General features: G+C 39.3%; 1 protein-coding gene across 11 annotated transcripts in view; it reads right to left on the bottom strand.

Annotated features, from left to right (window-relative positions):
- Positions 1 to 17,209, bottom strand: part of prom1b (prominin 1 b) — a 45,505-nt gene extending 28,296 nt beyond the window's left edge. For 9 of the 11 annotated variants that reach the window (XM_077203769.1, XM_077203793.1, XM_077203744.1 and 6 more), the window contains exons 1-4: positions 16,633 to 17,208; positions 7,101 to 7,162; positions 6,883 to 6,909; positions 4,737 to 4,942 (exon numbers count right to left, since the gene is read on the bottom strand). In XM_077203769.1, the coding sequence (XP_077059884.1) occupies positions 4,737 to 4,942; positions 6,883 to 6,909; positions 7,101 to 7,162; positions 16,633 to 16,879 (542 nt within the window). In that variant the 5' untranslated portion in view covers positions 16,880 to 17,208. Of the gene's footprint in view, positions 1 to 4,736; positions 4,943 to 6,882; positions 6,910 to 7,100; positions 7,163 to 16,632 lie in introns of all 11 variants that reach the window. The other 2 variants (XM_077203733.1, XM_077203809.1) reach the window with 2 other exon arrangements.
- Positions 17,210 to 20,408: the final 3,199 nt, after the last annotated feature.

The following is a 20,408-nucleotide window of genomic DNA, read 5'->3' as shown; positions in this document are numbered from 1 at the left end:
TTTGTAAAACTTATTCCAGGCAACACTTTTCTGACCTTCTATTTCCTTTGTTTTTAATTCTCCTTTTTTGAGTTTGTCACGTACCTCCTTCGCCGGCGTTGCCATCTCTGATAATAACAAGCAGTCTCTGCATAGACTCGACTAGCTGCCTGATGAAGATTTTACTATTTCAAAGTGTGCTCGATGTTTTTTTGGATGTAGGTATAGTCAGATAAAAATATTTAACAATGTATACATATATTTTTCATTTGATTGGTTCAACCACCTGCCACCCGCCCGAATTTAATTAAAATATTTGTTTTCGTCACATCATCAGCCCGATCCGCGGATATCCGCGGAGTCCGCGGCTGTAACCGCCAACCGCGCATCTCTAGTGTGGAGCAGCCCAGCTTGTGTTTATTAGAGAGCAGTGATAGGATGATGGTGGTTCAATGTACTGTACCTGTGACCTCTATTCTTTTTCTAGACATAAATAAGTCTAATGTACTTTACCAGAATCACTCTTCGCTTTGCACACAAACTGGCCACAGGACACAGTAACACATTATTTACTGATTTGCATATGTTCTGATTTTTTTTATTATATATATATATATATATATATATAAATATATATATATGGGCTGCCCCCTAATAGTCGACTAACCGTAAGAAGCTTAGTCGACCAAAATATTAATAGTCGTTTAGTCGCAGAAAAAAACTACACGCAGGCTTTGAAAAACGTTAACGTTCTTGTTAGCGGCAGGAAATCCAAACATTTGCCTATCATTTAACGACCTCAAATATGGCTTATCACTTGAAACATGTAAGTAGCAGCACTTTACAAGTCCGCTCGCTCTAATGTTAGGCTATAACCTAGACAAATGTGCACTATTATTAGGTGCATATCTAAGTATTTGTGTGGAGAGCGAGTTTACTGCATGACATACAGGCGCCAGTACATCACTTGCATTTAACTTAAAATACTCCATCATTTTTGGTCATACAGGTATACCAGCTGAGCCTCAAGAACGATCTCAACCAAGCCTGAACCATGGCACTTATGGTTAGTGATCATGCCGAGGTAGTTCATGGCAGTAGGGAACTGCCCTGGGTGGAAGGTGGTGCTTGTACTTCTGCCTGAACTTACAGACAAGTGACAGAGCCTTCATGTACACGCCCAGGTGTTGATGGTTTACTTCTGACCGACCTCAACTGCAATTCCATATATCCTCCTGTCCTAATGTCCTGTAGACCTCAAAAGCCCTGTTTGCTAGCATTATTCAAAGGAGCCAACCATCATGTCTCATCATGTCCATTCTGGTGCAGAGATATCTGCCAATGATGATACTCCAAAGGCTGCTTGTCAGTATGAATGATATAAACCAACTGCAATACCTCTATGACATTCGGACTTGAAGATATCCTTTTTCGGGTTTGGGTTGCTAGGGTGCTTGACAATGGTTTCTGGGGCATGGCTAGAAAGTGTTGAAGGTGATTTGTGATTGGTTGTTTACTGCCCCGAGTCAAATGAGCCCACCCTCATGTTTCAATGACACTTCTATCCAAAGATATCGCTTAGACCTCTTTCAGTGGAAGTCAATGGAACTTGTTGCTAGGGTGCTCTAAATGGTTGCTAGGGCGTGGCTTGATAGCTTCATGGTGATCCTGAGAGACTACCCCTCTCTCTGTGACACTGTGATCCAGAATTATATTCAATACAAAATTCCTATGCAAGTTACATAGTAGGATAAACACGTATGTGCAATCCCTGTTTCATGGGCTGTCCCTTCCCCATAGTATGTCTATGGGGCAATTTTGGGCAGCTCTTGCCCCCCAGGAGTACAACTTACACCCCATTGTGAGGTATGTTCTTAAAGAGCCTGCCAGCCTCTTCAAATGTGGTAACCCATATGTTTTCTACAAAATCCTGGCTCAGAGCTATGACTCGCCAAAATCCATTCCAATGTTAAGTCTATGGGATTTTTTGCCTGCAGGGCGAACATTGTATGCCCGATCGCTTATAAAAGATATATCATACCTCTCCTCAATAATCCACACGATTTGACACCTCATTCATGGGTCTATGACAAACAGGACTGATGCAGGAAACTATTGCAAAAACAAAATAGCAAAAGTTACATCGTTATGAGCCTAAAATGTGTTATTTGCCTAGCCTAGAAATCTAGACGCACCCTAGCGGCAGCAAAAAATATTTTGCAGCAAAGGGTGGTCTAGCAACTCTCCGTTGGCATCCGAGCTGGAAAAACCAAACTCTGGTCAGGCCAATCACATCGTGTATAGAGTTGGTGGGCGGGCTTAACAAAAGGACGGCAGAGTTGTGACGGTTCCGCGTGATTTCCATAGGTGATCTGCTACTTGAAAACAAAGAAGATGCTGCTGGCGAACAGCGGTCTTTCGAATCGGCTTTGGCCGCGACTCTGGAGGAGTTGGAGTTACGAGAACTTCACTTAAGTTAATCTTAAAAAAAGGAAGATGTGTTCTGAGTTTTGACGACCGGATACGGCAAAAGTTTAATATATGCCTATCAACTAGCTCCGCTGGTGGGAAAACGCGTGTGACTCACTCAGCCATAGACGTCCGTTGCTCTGGTTGGTTTTAGCACTGTCCTATTGCGTGCAGAGGGAATCTGAAAGACAACTGTTTATTCCGCCCCTCAGATTGAGGTATGCCAATTTTGAGTTCCCAGACCTAACATTTTGATAGGTCTGGCTTGCCAGGCTATTATTTGCCTGTTTTTCACAAATAAAGAGTGATTGTACAATGTCAATGACATTTCCATTTGATTCCAGGTGTCAGAATTATATGAAAAAGTGGGTTCATTTTGTCTTTGTATGTTGTGTGGTTCGATATGAAAATCTGCATTTTTCGCCCCTAGCGCTGACATCACTTCAAGATGGCCGCCAAACTAACCCCATGGGACATTAGTTGACCTCTGCAACATCAAAAATTCTTAACTAGACACAATTAGGGTCCTAAAAAAACAGGTTACAAAAAAATGTCAATCGGGTACATGGGAACCTATTTCTCCCGCTAGAGTAATAAGAGTAATGCAAACTGTAAAGGGTCTACTTTTATTTTTGTAAACTCACAAAATTTTGTGTTATTGTAAAATAACGGCACTTTCTGTCAATTCGGTCTTGAACTTGAGTGCATCATATAAATTAACCGACACAAAGCGTATACTTGCCTCACAGACATGAGAAATATATCTATATAAAGCTAGAGATTTTTACATTTGAATGAACATAAATATTCTCTGATTATGAAATCCGTATGTAACGTGCATATATAGGGGCGTCCACTACTGCGGAGACGAGTCAGCATTGTTGACATAATCTCTGCAGCCGAAAACACAGAAAACATTACCAAAAAATAATTAAAATGTATAGACTCAAGTCTCATTCTGTTTTTTTTCACCTCACATTCATAATCATTACATTTGCCGGTGCGCTGTGGCAAGCTTTATGTTTGAATTTGTGCGCTGATTAGGCTATATGTATTTTATAAAGGCAATTAGATGCATAATTATGATTAATGGCTTATTAATATAAACGTGCGATTAGTCGACTAATGGCTTAAATGAACGACTGCTAGTCGACTAGAGAAATCTTTAGTTGAGGGCAGCCCTAATATATATATATTATATATATATATATATATATATATGTATATAATAGTTACTCCACAGCAATGTTATTGTTTGGCTAATGTAAGACCCTGTATGCGAAGTCTGCCATTTTTCTTCCACACTTTGGGACTAACCCTGCATTTAAATATGTGTACTTTTCTGTTACAAAGCATGTAAAAAGACACATGTCAAATGAGTAAGATGTCTCGGAAGTCAATGTTTACATAATATCAAAGACTTTAGATATGCAAAGACACTTCTATTACTATGTATAGGAGAAAGTGCAACTCGCAATATGGCGGAATAAGTCCCGCCTTCTAAATAAAAAAGCCAATCCCCAATTAATCATAGCACATTAGTCATAGCACCACTGCAGCTGCCGTTAGAAGCTCTGGGTTCTATAGAAATACTGAGACGTGAGTTTATCACTGCATATGCACATTGGCTAGTCCAGCCACAGAAATTCTGTTTTCTGTAATTATTTGAGCATTTAGAAACAAAATTTATGAGACAGCTGTTGTCAGATTTGTACACAGCTTTGTAGAATTTGATGTTTCCCCATTCAAAGAGATAGAAGCTGCATTTGCATGACTGAAATAGCTACCAGAGAGGCGTTTCAAAGATGGTAGTTTGATAATATTTAATTATTAATTCAATGAGAACATTTGTTTTATATATTTTACAAAATTCACCAACAAAAATCTATTATCCATAATTATCCACTGACAATGCTGTCCAACTGACACAAGGGAAAGTACCACTACTGTTAACTGGCACTGATTATTGGACCGTGCTAATTATCTCAAAAAGACCAAAATATAATTTGTACAAATTCAAAACTAGACACTTTCATTATAACATTATGCATAACAAGTCACAGTTACACTTTATTATATGGTGTCTTTGTTACACTGTAATTCTACATTTAAGTACTGAGTAATAATAACATGTACGGTACTTACATGTAACTATGCATAATTTATACATATGGTTATACATATGTAAAAATGGCACTGCAAAATAAACTGTTAACAAGTCACTTTTAGAAGCATGTGGAATAGTTAAAATGAGTCACAAACACTCTTTGAAGGTGAGGAAGACTCACGCGAGGAAAACAGAGGTAGCGATGAGCGTAGCCATGTAGAAGCCTCGTAAGCAGTCGCCGTTCTTCTTCTGTCTCTGATGCATCTCACCCCCACAGTTCTCACAGCATCGGCACAAGCAGAAACACAGACCCACTATCGGCATGAACAGCACAAACAACACTCCCAGTACTGTCAGGACTATGAAGCCGAGCTCATAGTAGATAGCCTGGAGAGGAGAGGAGAGCAGAGGAGAGGAGAGAGGGGAGAGGAGAGGAGTGGAGAGGAGAGGATGAGTGGAGGAGAGGAGAGGAGTGGAGAGGATGAGTGGAGGAGAGGAGAGGAGAGAGGAGAGGAGAGGAGAGAGGAGAGAAGAGGACGAGTGGAGGAGAGTGGAGGAGAGGAGAGGGGAGAGGAGTGGAGAGGAGAGGAGAGAAGAGGAGGAGAGGAGGAGAGGAGAGGGGAGGAGAGGGGTAAGGAGTGGAGAGGAGAGAGGAGAGAAGAGTAGGAGAGGAGAGGAGAGGAGAGGAGAGGAAAGGGGAGAAGAGGAGAAGAGGAGAGGATGAGTGGAGGAGAGGAGAGGAGAGAGGAGTGGAGAGGATGAGTGGAGGAGAGGAGAGAGGAGAGGAGAGGAGAGAGGAGAGAAGAGGACGAGTGGAGGAGAGGAGAGGGGAGAGGAGTGGAGAGGAGAGGAGAGAAGAGGAGGAGTGGAGGAGAGGAGAGGGGAGGAGAGGGTTAAGGAGTGGAGAGGAGAGAGGAGAGAAGAGTAGGAGAGGAGAGGAGAGAGGAGAGGAGAGGAAAGGAGAGAAGAGGAGAGGAGAGAGGAGAGAAGATGAGAGGAGAGAGGAGAGGAGAGGAGAGAAGAGGGGAGAGAGGAGGAGAGGAGAGGAGAGGAGAGGGGAGAGAAGATGAGAGAGGAGAGGAGAGAGGAGAGAAGATGAGAGGGGAGAGAAGATGAGAGGAGAGATGAGAGGAGGAGGAGAGGTGTGGAGAGGAGAGAAGAGGATGAGTGGAGGATAGGAGAGAAGAGGAGGAGTGGAGGAGAGGCGAGAAGAAGAGAAGGGAGAGGAGTGGAGAGGAGAGAGGAGAGAAGAGTAGGAGAGGAGAGAGGAGAGAAGAGGAGAGGAGAGGGGAGAGAAGAGGAGAGAGGAGAGGAGAGAGGAGAGGAGAGAGGAGAGGAGAGAGGAGAGAAGAGAAGATGAGAGGCGAGAGAAGATAAGAGGAGAGAGGAGAGGAGGAGGAGAGGAGAGGTGAGGGAGAGAAGATGAGAGCAGAGAGGAGAGGAGAGGATAGGAGGAAGAGAGGAGAGGGAAGAGAAGATGAGAGGAGAGAGGAGAGAGGAGAGTAGAGAAGATGAGAGGGGATAGAAGATGAGAGGAGAGAGGAGGAGAGGAGAAGGAAAGGAGAGAAAAGGAGGAGAGGAGAGAAGAGGAGGAGTGGAGGAGAGGAGAAGAGAGGAGGAGTGGAGGAGAGGAGAGAAGAGGATAGGAGGAGGAGAGGAGAGGAGAGGAGAGGAGAGGAGGAGGAGAGGGGAGGAGAGGAGAGGAGACAGGAGGAGAGGGGAGGAGAGGAGAGGGTAGGGGAGGAGAGGAGAGAGGGAGGAGATGAGAGAAGAGGGGAGGAGAGGAGGAAGAGAGGAGAGGGGAGGAGAAAAGAGGAGAGGGGAGTAGAGGAGAGGAGAGGGGAGTAGAGGGGAGGAGAGGGGAGGGGAGGAGAGGAGGAAGAGAGGAGAGGGGAGGAGAGCAGAGGAGAGATGAGATGAGAGGGGAGGAGAGGAGAGGAGAGGGGAGGGGAGGAGAGGAGAGGAGAGGAGGAAGAGAGGAGAGGGGAGGAGAGGAGAGGAGGAGGAGAGGAGAGGGGAGGAGAGGAGGAGGAGATGAGAGGAGAGGGGAGGAGAGGGGATGAGAGGGGAGGAGAGGAGAGGAGAGGAGTGGGGAGGAGAGCATTTAATTGCAATCAATCTTAATATTTACTGAGTAAAGCCCTAAAATGAAGATAACAAAGCATTGAATTGCTACAATGGTATTTTATATGTGGATCAGGAACACATTATTTGTTAATTGATTAATGCAATATTTTATCACATTATATATGTCTTTATAAATATCAGTAACTTGACATGAACTTGGACATGAACAAGTCACTAGAATTGTCATTTTTAAACAGTACCTGTAGTAGTAATACAACATTCTCTGGCTGCATTGCCGTAGAGTTGAAGATACATCATCAGTGTGCATGGCAAAGAGAAAGAAAAAATGAACTGAGATTGGAACATGTGCTCCCATATAATCTATTATATACAATATGTTATGTTTTTTATTGCATTATAGGCCTATACAGTGTGGCCTTTATATAAGCATGTAAATATTTAGCAGAACCAAACACACCTTCTTGTAATCATCCCCTTTGATTCCTCCCATGTTCTGCTGGACCATATTAACAATGAGATCTGTAACAACAAATTTAGCAGAACAAAATAAGATGTGATGGTTACTAACTGGAAATTCGAGAAACCTTCAAAAACTCAAATTTTCATGGAGTTGGATTGTTTCAAAGTACAAGAAAGATCTGCTGCCCTGTGCATATTACTTTCACAGGTGTAACATTTGTGAGAAAACAAGTAAGATTTAGTAAAATGTTTGCTGCTGAAAGTTTAATTCTGAGAAACAAGTAGATATTTGTTCTTTAATTGATCTGTTGCTATTAGTTCAGCCTGTTTGAAGGGCATTAATGTTTAGGTAAAGGGGTTATAGCAGTAGGCCATACACGTGCTATTAGAATCACACAGTAGTAACAAATACTGGGTCATGCACCATTATGCTAAAACAACAGATTAGATAAATGTTACTTGTTGACACAGAGTAATGTCACAGACCTGCATAAAAGCCTGCAGGTGTCTGATAAATGGGGCGAACAGGTACAGGAGTTATCCCTTTAAGAACAGGATCGATCTGATCGACTCCCCCCCCCCCCCCCCCCCCCCCCCCTACCTGTAGTCATGAAACTGGAGGCCATTAGATAAGTAGCTCTGGCAAAGATACAACACCTCTTTGCAAAAATTCACATTCCACAAAATGTCCTACGGGACATGAATAATAAAACAGTTGAAGCCGAGAGGGAAATGTCTGGGACTGAATTCACATTCCACCAGGGATATAATCTTCCTCACACTCAAGGAAGGGGGTCCGGGGGTCCCAAATGTGGAATGGACTTACTCCATTACAAGACTAGCACACCTGATCTGCATGCTTAACAATGACGATGCTGCAGTCAGAGAGCTAGCCAGAGCTTCCCTCTTCCTGGATCTTAGGAAGAGAAAAATCCCTTTGGCCACCGGTGACCAAGACAGCTTCCTAGGCTTCAGGAGGAAGAGCAACAGTAAACTGGACACACAAGCCACAGGTTTCGGAGTTCGCTCAGACTGGCCGGACCTAAACGACTTGTGTAATAGACTGGCAGTTAAACTACAGTGGACACAAAGCAACTAGAGGTATCTGATGCAGTGGTCACAGATCCATCTGTTACTGTGAAGGCCACAGTCTGTCACAACGAGACACAATACACATTACAGAGCACAACAGCAAGAAGATCTTTAATGAACATCAAACAGATGGACACAAAACAACACTGGACTGGACTAAAAATGCAGGGAAAACTGGCATGTCTTGACTTTGCTGACCATTCTACCTCTCATTCTATGTACAGAAATGCTGCAATAGGGGCGGATATTCTTTACTTCACTGTCAAGGCCAGACTACAGGTGTTACCAACCAGATACAACCTAGCATTATGGTACCCTGAAAATTACTACCCACATTGCATAATGCATTCCAACTCTGATCACCTTGAATCAGTTGCCCATATTGTAAATGGCTGTAATATGTACAAAGGGTTATACACAGCACGCCATGACGGTATTGTAGATCTCATTGCAAGTGCTGTTCAATACATTTTCCCAAAAAAATATGCCTATGTATAAACATTCACGAGTAATCCCAGACTGGTTTAACAGCTCAGGTGATTTGTTTTGTAACATCCCTAACACCCCTGACGTTGTGCTCATGGATACAGATAGAAAGGAGGTGCTAGTCCTTGAAATAGGTTGTGTTTATGATTTGTATATGGACATAGCCTTTTTAGAAAAAATGACTAAATACCAACCCCTCCTTGCAAAGATTAGTGACCTAGGATATGCATGTAAGTTTGTGGCATTAATATTTGACAGCCTGGGACATGTCCACAAATTGGTTGTTAGTGGACTAAGACTGGCAGGGCTACCAAAAGGAAAGTCTAAACAGCTGGCAAAATTTTGCTCTATATCTGCTGCGATAGGCAGCCTTGCTGTGTGGCGTAAGCGATGCTTTATGTACCCTTGAATGTCAAACTGTGTTATCTCTGAGAATATTTGAACCCTTTCTTTTAAAGACCACAGAGAGCCAGGACACCGGTTTAATGTCGATTTCCTCTGAGGAAACTTCACTCTCGTTGGTTCCTTTTCTCGAGGGAATCGGGACAGCGATCTGTGCCCCACGGTTCAGGACCTGCTGCAGCCGAAGCGGGCATGTAAAACTGAAGTTGTGGGGCTCGCAGACGGAGCTTGAGAGGAGTTTGAATATCTCTCGCTTCTCGGCGTCTAACAAGAGCAAGCTGCGGGATGATGACGCGATCTCTCTCGCAGCATCTGATTCAGCAGTGAGCACGTCCCACTTTCGACACCAATCATGTCCAAGGCATTCCCCCATAGTGACCACAGGGGGACACAGCGTCTCATTCCCTATTCTCAGGGAACCATGGTTACATGCGTAACGTTTTCCCAAGAGGTCTCCCTTAAACTCTAGATGAATGCTATTATTAGTCTTCTAGATACACACACACACACACACACACCCACACACCCACACACACACACACACACACACACACACAAAACTTAAGTATTGTAAGTAGATCTTGGTGAAAAACGCATTTTACTTAAAGTCACCACAAATTTTATTAAATTTAAAATTGAGAATGGTCATTTTTTTAATGGAATATTTGTAAAAAAAAAATAATAATTTTTTTTAAACTACAGCACAGTCTCATCTGTCACGTTATACCTGATCTGAACTAAACATAGCCTTTACCTCACCTCTTTCAGGTGAGGTTGATACTGATAGCAAAAGTGGAGAACTCACACAAAATTAAATATACCTCTATGAACCTCACCAGAAAACTTTCTGGATTTGTATGTTTTCATTGCAACATTAAGTATCTTATTCAAATCATTTTATATAAATAAATAAATAAACAGCCAATTAGAATAAAATAAAATGAAAAAAGCCAATTGTCCTAATGAGGATAATGGTCTGATAATTATAACATACTAAATAATATCTTAATGAAAATATAAAAATGCAGAAAAGTTTTCTGTAATAAAGTTTAGGTTCAGAGAGTTTAACAAACATTATGACCATAGAATACTAGTATATAGAATACCATACTGTAGTTTACACTAATATAATGAGTAATACACAGTATTTCCAACACTCTTTCTAGCATGTATATGCACACACACACAAAGAGAACCTATATATTCATGTATCTAATGTAATGATATAATGAGTGAATGTAAATGTTACAGTATCCTTTATTAAATGTCTCCTCCCATAGTGGCGATTCTGCAAAGTACTGCAGAAGTGAACTGCCCACTGTAATTCTCATCCACGGACATAAACAAACACTTAACCCTAAAACACCTTTGCATAAAAGGATAAGCTTCTTTACAGTTGTACTAAATTTAGCAGGTATTTTTTTCTGGCATGACACCTTGCAGGGAGATCAACAGAACATGATCCAAAATATAACTTCATGGCCAAGACTGCGCTTTAAAACACTAACAGCACTGTTTTACAGGTCTACAGGTCACAGCCAAAACAATATAACATCATTACAAAACAGAATTCACTCCACTATTTATTGAATTGACCCACTAGGTCTACCCTGATAGTTTAGGTTATGCATGTAAGCACATGTACAAGAAAGCAATATCTGTGTTAAAGTTGGCTGAAAAGTTATAGGCTATATGAGACTCACTAACTAGTTTATTGTAGTGAACAACTGTCCAGCAGTCTCTGTAAAAGACTGCGGACACAATATTACCATTCAGAAGTTTGGGGGTCATTAAGATTTTTTTTTTATTTTTTGGAAGGAAACCAATACTTTTATTCAGCAAGGATTCATTAAATTTATCAAAAGTGACGGTACAGATATTAATAATGTTACAAAGATGTATATAAATAAAAGCTGTTCTTTTGCCATTTCTATTAATCAAAAATCTGTAAAAATGTTCCACACAAATATTAAGCTGCACAATTGTTTTCGACGTTGATTATAATAATAAATGTTTCTTGAGTAGCAAATCAGCATATTAGAATGATTTTTGAGAGATAACATGACACTGAACGTGAACACTGGAGTAATGATGCTGAAAATCCATCTTTGACATCACAGGAATAAATTATTATTAAATATCATTAACCATATAACAAAACAAATATATTTACATCCAAAAACAGTAAGAGTTTAATATTTCAAGCATAACTCTGTGAACAAAGCAGCATTTACAGGTTTTATATATTTAGTATATTACAAATGTATTTTTTAAAATGTGTATAATTTGTTCTCTGTAGCTTTTTAATTATATTACCTCTTATATTATATTATACACAGAGTTACCATGAAAATCAAGCATTTACATTTTAGGGGTCCATGTGTTGGTTAAGAATCTTATTTACTATAGAAATATCAGGCAGATATGTGTGTGTGTGAGATATAACAACTCTTTATCTGAAACTGTATAAAAGAGAGTGAGAGAATGAGAGAAATCCTGGGGCAAACAAGAAAGGGTATCACTGGTTATAATGGCATATGGTTAATCCTCTTACAGTGGTCTTGCGGTTTGGCAGTTAAGTGGTCCCTCTCCCTCTCTAATGCTTTCTTTCCCCTTTTCTCCCTTATTCTACCAAACCCTATTTCTCTCTTATTTAATCCCCCCCTCCCCCCATCACGCACTCTCACTTCCTACCCTCCTTTTCTCACAAATACAACAAGCTACTCAAAAACATTAAATGAATGAAGCAGATGAAACACATAAGCGATGTTTATGACATGTACTGTGACCCTCTTTGACAGCAGTAAGCTATGATATTATATTACACGATAACAAATACAGATACACTTCAACTAATCCACTGACTAACAGAGAGAATAGTGCTTCACACACAGACAATGCCAGTATAAGTGGGTCATATCTCGGTGTTTATCTCCCTGTCCTTCAATTACCGTGCAGATTTTTAAATCCAGTGATCAGTGATATTAAGCTTTATCTGGTCTGAGACGGAGGGAGTCCCCGGATTAAACCTCAGACTCAGACTGTGTACAGTATATTCATATCCTTCATCTGTCCATTCCTCAGATACAGCAGCATAAATGCAGTTAGATTAAACTGTATTATGTCTATTAAGCATAAATCCACCTATTCCTTCACAGACAAAATGCTCCATCTGTGTTCAAACCTGTGAGCTGTGATTTATCAGGAAAATTATTTGCAGACAGACGGAATGGAGAAATATAGTGTCCTTTAACCTGAACCATGTGCTCAATGTTCCTGCTGTTTAATCCAGTAATCCGGTCTCAATTCTACATCAGAAGTACCTTTCTATAAGATCAGGAGTTAAAAATCTGAAAAGAATGCTTTAGCAAAGGATCTATTAGTGGCTTGTGTTTGATCTATTTATGTCTGTAAATCCACATCCACATGTTTACAAGTTAAAAATGGCATCACATTTCTTAAAATGTGCTATTTTTAAGAATGTCGTGGTTTAAAATTAGAAATGTTACAAAATTGTTATTTTGGGGTTGTTTGAGGGGTTGTTCGCTTGTTTTGAAAGAAGCATGCATTTGCATTGCATGTACCTTTTGAGCATATGGCACTCAGATTATCAGCTTACCTGATTGGGCAGGTGACTCATAGAGCAGATTGGCTAATTAGTTAGGCTGCAGGGACTTAACTGTGCAATCCTATTCTACTCTAAAACACACACACAAGCGCTCCTCAGTGTTCAACATGCTGACCTCACAATGAAATCCACCTGCCAACAGCCTGACCTTAAACACACTGGGGCTATTTGTCACACTTTTTACTCCAGTAAATATATCTCAGGGTAGGTTATTTTTTTAATTTAATTTCTGTGAAGGCACATACCATAAAGTCTCATTTTATATATATATATATATATATATATATATATATATATATATATATATATATACTTAGCGTTACTGACTAAGAAAAAAGACACTTCATTGAAGCCACTAGTGGGGCATGTTATCACATGATATGGGGTAAGTTGTCACAATGAAACCTGCCATTTAACAGTCTATAGGCTTTCAAAAACATGTCAGCTAACCCTGGTGTCACAATACACTGTAATGTAACAGTTATACAATGGTACAGTGTGTTGCACACAATTTCAATCTCTATGCACTCCTCATTAACTCACTGATTAAAACATCCCTTTTTGAATTACACCTGGAAATCTGTATATTAATGAACTCTCCGCTATTATATATATAATGACCACTATAGTGGTCAGACTCCCTTTCTCCAGTGTACTAATAGTACAGTAACAAACCAGTGCAATCTTATCATATCCAAACCAAACCAATATATCCATAGGTTCTTCAGGTTCAGATAAAGGATGATGATGATGATGATTCATGAGCAGATCACTAAGCGCACCAGGCATAACAGGAAAAATTATAACAGGTTTTTCCAATAAATATATTTATGGCAAGCTTTTTTAACATTTATTCCTTAAAACTCACTTCTATCTGTTTTTATGTTAGTAGTGCAGATCATCTAAAAATATGTGTGTCTGTAAATCAGACAATTTCACCTCCCTGTTATTGCATATTAATAGTTTTTATTGCCCTGGCAAAATCAAAACATAAGGCATCATGTTTTCTCACTGCATGTCTCTTTGCTCTTCCTACAGATTACTGTAATTATCTTAACTGGGACTGGCTTGACCGAATTCACCACCAGCCATTGTGTATCTGGTTTAAAATAGTTAAAGACCCTGTCTAAAGACTCATTCAGGAAGAACGTGCTACATGTGTATGTGTGCAGCTCTTCAACGTGTTGAGAAATATTTCCCTGACTAATCCTCATCATTTGCAGTGTAAATGCTGTCTGATAAATATGGCTGCAAGGTTCTGCTCAGCATTACACTGTAACCAATCACAAAGTGAAAAAAACATTGATACTGAATTTTGAATTAAATAATAATGTCATGCTTGATCATGAGTATTTGTGGCCATCTTTACCGTTAATTAGATACATACTAGTATTTATTACAATAGCAATCAACATCTATTCAATTAGTCACTGTTACAATATGTTACAGGTAACAACTGGTACAGATACCAATGTCTCATATCTAATCTACAAATATGCTAATATCAAATAATAAATAATATATATCAGTTATTAGTCAGTTGTTACCAGGAACAATGGAATAATACTGCTGGGATAATGATTAGTAGCAAGGAAATAAGTAGGCTACTAGTAATACATAATCACTGCATAATTCATAAGTAGGCCTTCTGGTATCTAATGAAAAGCAAGTGAAATTTAAAAACATACTAGCCATTATTAGATTTCTAGCAAGTAAAACTAAATTTGCAACACTATAACACTACTTTGCAGTGTCCTTGTTACACATATTGGGTACAACGGGGCTAAAGGCGGGATATAAAGAGCATTTGACTTTATTCTCTTTTAAACCCCTAGACGGCACAAAAAGTCAGCTCAGAACTTTTCTTAAAGGGGTGGTTGATTATGATTTCACTTTTCTAACTTTAGTTAGTCTGCAATGTTGCTCTTTGAGCATAAACAACATCTGCAAAGTTACAACGCTCAAAGTTCAAAACAAAGAGAGATATTTTCTTTTAAAGAAATTGCATTTTAAGGAATACAACAAAAGGCTGTTAGGGACTACACGACATTCCTCCTGGGTTAGTGACATCACTAACCCTAAAATGTAGATAAACCCCGCCCCCGGAACCTGATTTATAGATTATCGTGACAGAATATGTTAATCAATGACTAGAAGATACATACATTTATCAATTAACCATTCAGAAATGTCCTGTTGCATTCTACATTCTACATTTTCAGTGCATGTCTGTGTGAGGTAAAAGGACACAAGCTGTTAAAGCTCCGCCCTCTGTGCCTGGACCAGCAGGTCATTTGCATATAAAGGGACAGACAGTGCGGTTTTGCTCACCCTCAAAAAGTGACCATTTTAAAATGCTAAATAAAAATATCTGTGGGGTATTTTGAGCTAAAACTTATCTTATCTGAGATTTATTTTACATCTTGTGCAAAGGGCATAATACCACCCTTTTAACAACCGCATTTGATTATCCACATCGAAATTTGGCTGATCTTTGACGCAATCGTGGACAGCAACGCGAATTTGATTCTGAGGTGCCCCTGCTGCTGGGGCTAAAGGTACTAGGGATGTGCATCTCCATAACTGAGGCCGATGCGATATGCATAGCCGACGATACAATACATTATAGATACATAAGAAGCAGCTACTAATGAAATACGATAAGATTCAAACCTGTTAAGCCGCCTTTCCACTGCACAGGTTATTCGCATATAATCGTCGCATTTCGCCCCCTCGCAGCAGTCGCACGGAACTTTGAAATTGGTCGTGAAGCAAGTTACCATGGCTTATTCACCAAGGTAAATTGAATAATTTTACTGAAAGAAATGCATGTATGAATATATCCACACAAAACAAATGACCCTCAATACATCTAAAATAAAAACATAGTAGATTTTAGAGAGCTAATCAACATAAATATTGATTTAATATATCGCATAGGGTCTCAAAAAAGCCGCAGAAGTTCAAAAATTTCAATGCATCCGAAGCTCAAATAGGGTCCGAAATTTCGCATATGATTGGAACTCCATGCTGCTCCCGAACTACACTCCATTGGAAATAAATGACTTCCGGTCCAACGGCTGTCGTTTGTCGTGTGCAGTTGGAAAGCGGCATTACAATACAGTGCAATGCGATTTCGATTCGATTCAACAATACGATTCAATGCAATATGATGCAATGTAAAAAAAAATATGATGCTATGCAATTCAATATGGTACAGTTCTATTTCTTTGGTTCAGACAGACAGATGACAACACGTGATGTTATATTCAGAGTTTATGTCCACGGACTGGGAATTATGAATTTCTGTGGCACCACTATCATCCTCCTAAATGAATCTGCAGCAGTCTAGAAGGATCTCTCAAACAATTCTCATCTTGCAAGCTGTAATTACAAACTCTTAAGAGGATATGCAAATTTTTTACAAGTTGAAATCATGTAATTGCCCTTATTACGAAATGATGTGAATGCAAGGCTACATGTTGCTACATCAATATTAAAAAATTAATGTAATCATATGAGAATAGTGAAAAGCACATTTTTCTTAAGGTGTGCCTTAAGCCCTGTTGTAGGCCTACCCTGTTTACTGTAGTAACTACAGTACATTATGCATAATTACAAGCAAACAGCCCTAAACCAAACTAATCCTATAGTAAGTCCGTTGTTACTTAACATAACTCAGTACTTGCTTGTGTAACCAAAGATACTATAGTTAGGTTTAAGGAATAAGTGTTAAACGGCTTGCCATATGATGCCTAAGACTTCCATCTGATACTGACTGCAGGCATTTGCTATATTAATCTTTCTAAAGTCTATAACACTTTGTAAGTATACAGTATGTGGAAGTTTGCCATGTGAATCTGATACACGCACAAGAATGTAGAAAACTTTAGCGCGTTCTCAGAGCTGAAGTGCATCTCACCTTTGGGGAAAGGGTTGGGTTGAACCACGTACAGAAACGCGTGGACCATGTGGAAAAGAACACCGATGGGACCCGGTTCATAATACGCGTGCGTTTCGTACACCACCGACGGCACGAAGCCAAAGTCCAACGGCGCTCTGAACATCGCGGTGCGCGGAGACGAATCATGGTGCTCCTCCCGGGCTTCACTGCTCGTGAGACCCCAGCACATCACCAGCACGACCGCTACTTTCCACCACATGTCCATCAGTCCTTTACGCGGAATGATTTTGATTAATAACGGGAGGGAAAGTGAAGGGAAGGACCGATTAAGTGTGAGAAAAGTATATTTGTTTGGAATGTTCTCTATTCCTCGACATTAAAAATAAAAATTAGAGAAAAAAATAGCCCGGGACACATAAAAAAGAAAAAGAAAATCAATAATGGAAAAAAAATATTCCAACTTATGCGTTTATTCCCCGTTTCCTTCTGATGGCATCATGGTAAAAAAAAAAAATCCGGTCTAGATAGCTCAGGATGAGCTGAGTTTGTCTGACCTGCGCCTCCCGCTGCGCGCTCCACTTCTGTCTGATGGCCGACGGAGCCTCTGTGCACGCGCACTAGCTTTAGAGGGAAATCATGTCTAGGTGAGTCAAGCCAAGTCAAAGTATTGTGTAGCAACTAAAGTGCCTTCTCTCAAATTGTGCATAGCATATAACGGCTAAACAACTTTACTGACAATAGCCTACTGTCAATAAATGAACCATGTGGCACAGAGGGTGATTTTTATTAAAAATAAAAAAAACATGCATTCTATCATTCATTCATCTATTTCAACATGCACTGTATGCTTTAATGCTTTCATGATATTACAGTAGCATTTTTACACTATTAGTAGTATATTATGCATTTTACAGTATAGTTAATACACTTTATATGGCTGCTATATCACACAAACACAAGAAACCTATACTTTATATCCAATAACATTGTACTGTAATTTGTTAACAGACTGTGAATCCTGTTCAGTCTCTTGCAATCAATTTCCCATTTACAGTAATGCGTCAATTTGTACTGTTAAAATTGATATGCCATTTAGAAAAAGTGCAGTCTAATGCATTTTCAATCATTCTCATCAAAATCTTAGCCATGGTTTACATCTGAAAATACTCACAGAGTACACAGTTATGTATGGCTTTTTTGTCCTCTTGTTTGTGAACAATGACACAAGAACTGTCATTTTGATGGCACTGATATGTTCATTGATATGAATACTTACTTTTGAAAGATTTGCTAAGGATTTTGAGCAAGTCGCAGGCTTTTGAAGGTAGTCCATTGTGTGGTTCTGTTTGTACGAATTGTTTAAAGAAATTAACTTACTGGTTTGCAAATGTTAAGGATAATTCGAGACATGTAACAAACCAACTGAGAAAATTTTTAATTTGTTAGACCTACTGTAGTTATCAGACTCTTTTTTTATCGTTTAAAATAACAACCTTAGAGCCGTGAAAAGTTTAACAGCCATTTTCACATAGATACATGGTCCTACTCACTTTACATATAGTCAGAAAGTCAAATGAGTTGAAAAGCAGCAACTCCAGACTCTGCCAAAACACTAGCTTACGGTCCTCTTCCCTGAAATGTCCCACAGCTACATTTGAAACAGCTGAAAAGCCTGTGCGGTTGTGTGTGCATGGACATGAATACCAACAAACAGAACATAGTGAGAGAAAGACAGCAGACACACACACACAGGTTTTTTGTGTTTTCATGTTTTATGGGGACATTTATTCAATAAACATAACGATTTACCACATAACCACACACACACACACACACACACACACACACACACACACACACACACACACACACACACACACACACACACACACACACACACACACACACACACACACACACACACACATTCTATAATATTTCTTATCAAGTTTTATACTTTTTAAAACTTTTTTAACTTATTATTTTAATATTTAATAGGCCTATGCATCATACCCTGAGACGATTTTATTGTCCACAAGTCAAAATCTAATTTAAACCTGGATACACAAATCATTTTATGATTCAAAATTAAAGAATAAAATATAAAAATGCATAAAAACAGTTACGTTGAGAAAGAATGTGCTGAAGAGGTGTACAGGTAAAATGAATAAATAAGTGATTTTTAAATATCTGAAGAAACATTGTTATGTAAAATATACAAAATGTAAAATATATTTAAACCGATGAACTGTATTTTTTAAGATTATAAGTATTTGAGATTTCTAATCCAGTTTTAAATAGACTTGGTATTCATTTATTCTGTGTTCTAATTTTACACACAATCCAAGTCAAAATCTCAATCGGTTTAGTGTTCAGATCTCTATGGTTTTAGCACAGATCAGTTTAGCGTTACATAATCTTTAGGTGATTATTTTTGGCTTGGGGTCGGATAGGTTGGATTTAATCCAGTCCTTGAAAACTATATCACCTCTCGCTTTTGCCGGCCACTCAAGACAGAATGTGATGGACAGTTCTACTGATTTTTAGGATCATGGCTGCTGCACAAATTTAACCTTTGAATATATTCAGTTGACAGAAGAATAATATTCAATAGTATATTTAATATATATATACACACACACATATATATATATATATATATATATATATATATGCCATTGCTTATTAGTAGACATACAGTGAAAAGTGTTCGAGCGAATATTAAGTTGGTTGTACAGCTCCAGGTGTCAGTGGATTTATAACTGAAGCTTTGATGAGAAAGCAGTCTGTTGGTATGAGTGGCTGTGCAAATAGACACTATTAAAAAAGGTGCAAACAATTTGAACATTATCAGGTGTATGTACCTTTGAGTGATTTAGTTTTTGTGGAGCATGCAAGGGATTCAATTTCCACATAAATATATATACACTATATTGTCAAAAGTTTTGGGACGTCTGCCTTTATATGCAAATGAACTTTAATGACATCCCATTCTTAATCAGTAGGGTTTAATCCGTAAGGCTTTCCAGAAGGTTTAGGAGTGTGTTTATGGGAATTTTTGACCATTCTTCTAGAAGCGCATTTGTGAGGTCAGACACTGATGTTGGACGAGAAGGCCTGGCTCAAAGTCTCCACTCTAATTCATCTCAAAGGTGTTATATCGGGTTGAGGTTAGGACTCTGTGCAGGCCAGTCAAGCTCCTCCACACCAAACTTGCTCATCCATGTCTTTATGGACCTTGCTTTGTGCACTGGTGCGCAGTCATGTTGAAACAGGAAGGGGCCACCCCCAAAGTATTCCCACAAAGTTGGGAGCATGAAATTGTCCAAAATGTCTTGTTATGCTGAAGCATTAAGAGTTCCTTTCACTGCAACTGAGGTGCCAAGGCCAACCACTGAAAAACAACCCCACACCGTAATGCCCCCTCCACTAAACTTTACACTTGGCACAATGCAGTCAGGCAAGTACCGTTTAAGCACCGCTCCAGTCTGCAAGCCTAGGTACTCGATTTTATACAACTGTGGCAATGGAATGATTGGAACACCTGAATTCAATGATTTGGAGGGGTGTCCCAATACTTTTGGCTAATATAGTGCATGTATGCATGTATGTATGTATGTATCTATATATATATATATAATATAAATGTATACAGTATATGTAAACATTATGAGATATATGAGCATTGTAACCTTATCAGTGTTACAGTGTCTACAGCGTTATTTCAGTGTCTTATGTCCATTAGGGCTCCATGCTAAACAAACACTTTTTAAAACGACTAACCACCACAAAGG

The sequence above is a fragment of the Siphateles boraxobius genome, unplaced genomic scaffold (assembly GCF_051911475.1).
Source record: "Siphateles boraxobius isolate OS27281-9 unplaced genomic scaffold, OSU_SipBor_1 119, whole genome shotgun sequence".
NCBI classification, from domain to species: Eukaryota; Metazoa; Chordata; class Actinopteri; order Cypriniformes; family Leuciscidae; genus Siphateles; species Siphateles boraxobius.
Note: the sequence above shows the minus strand (reverse complement) of the source record. Positions and strands in the feature narration are given on the sequence as shown.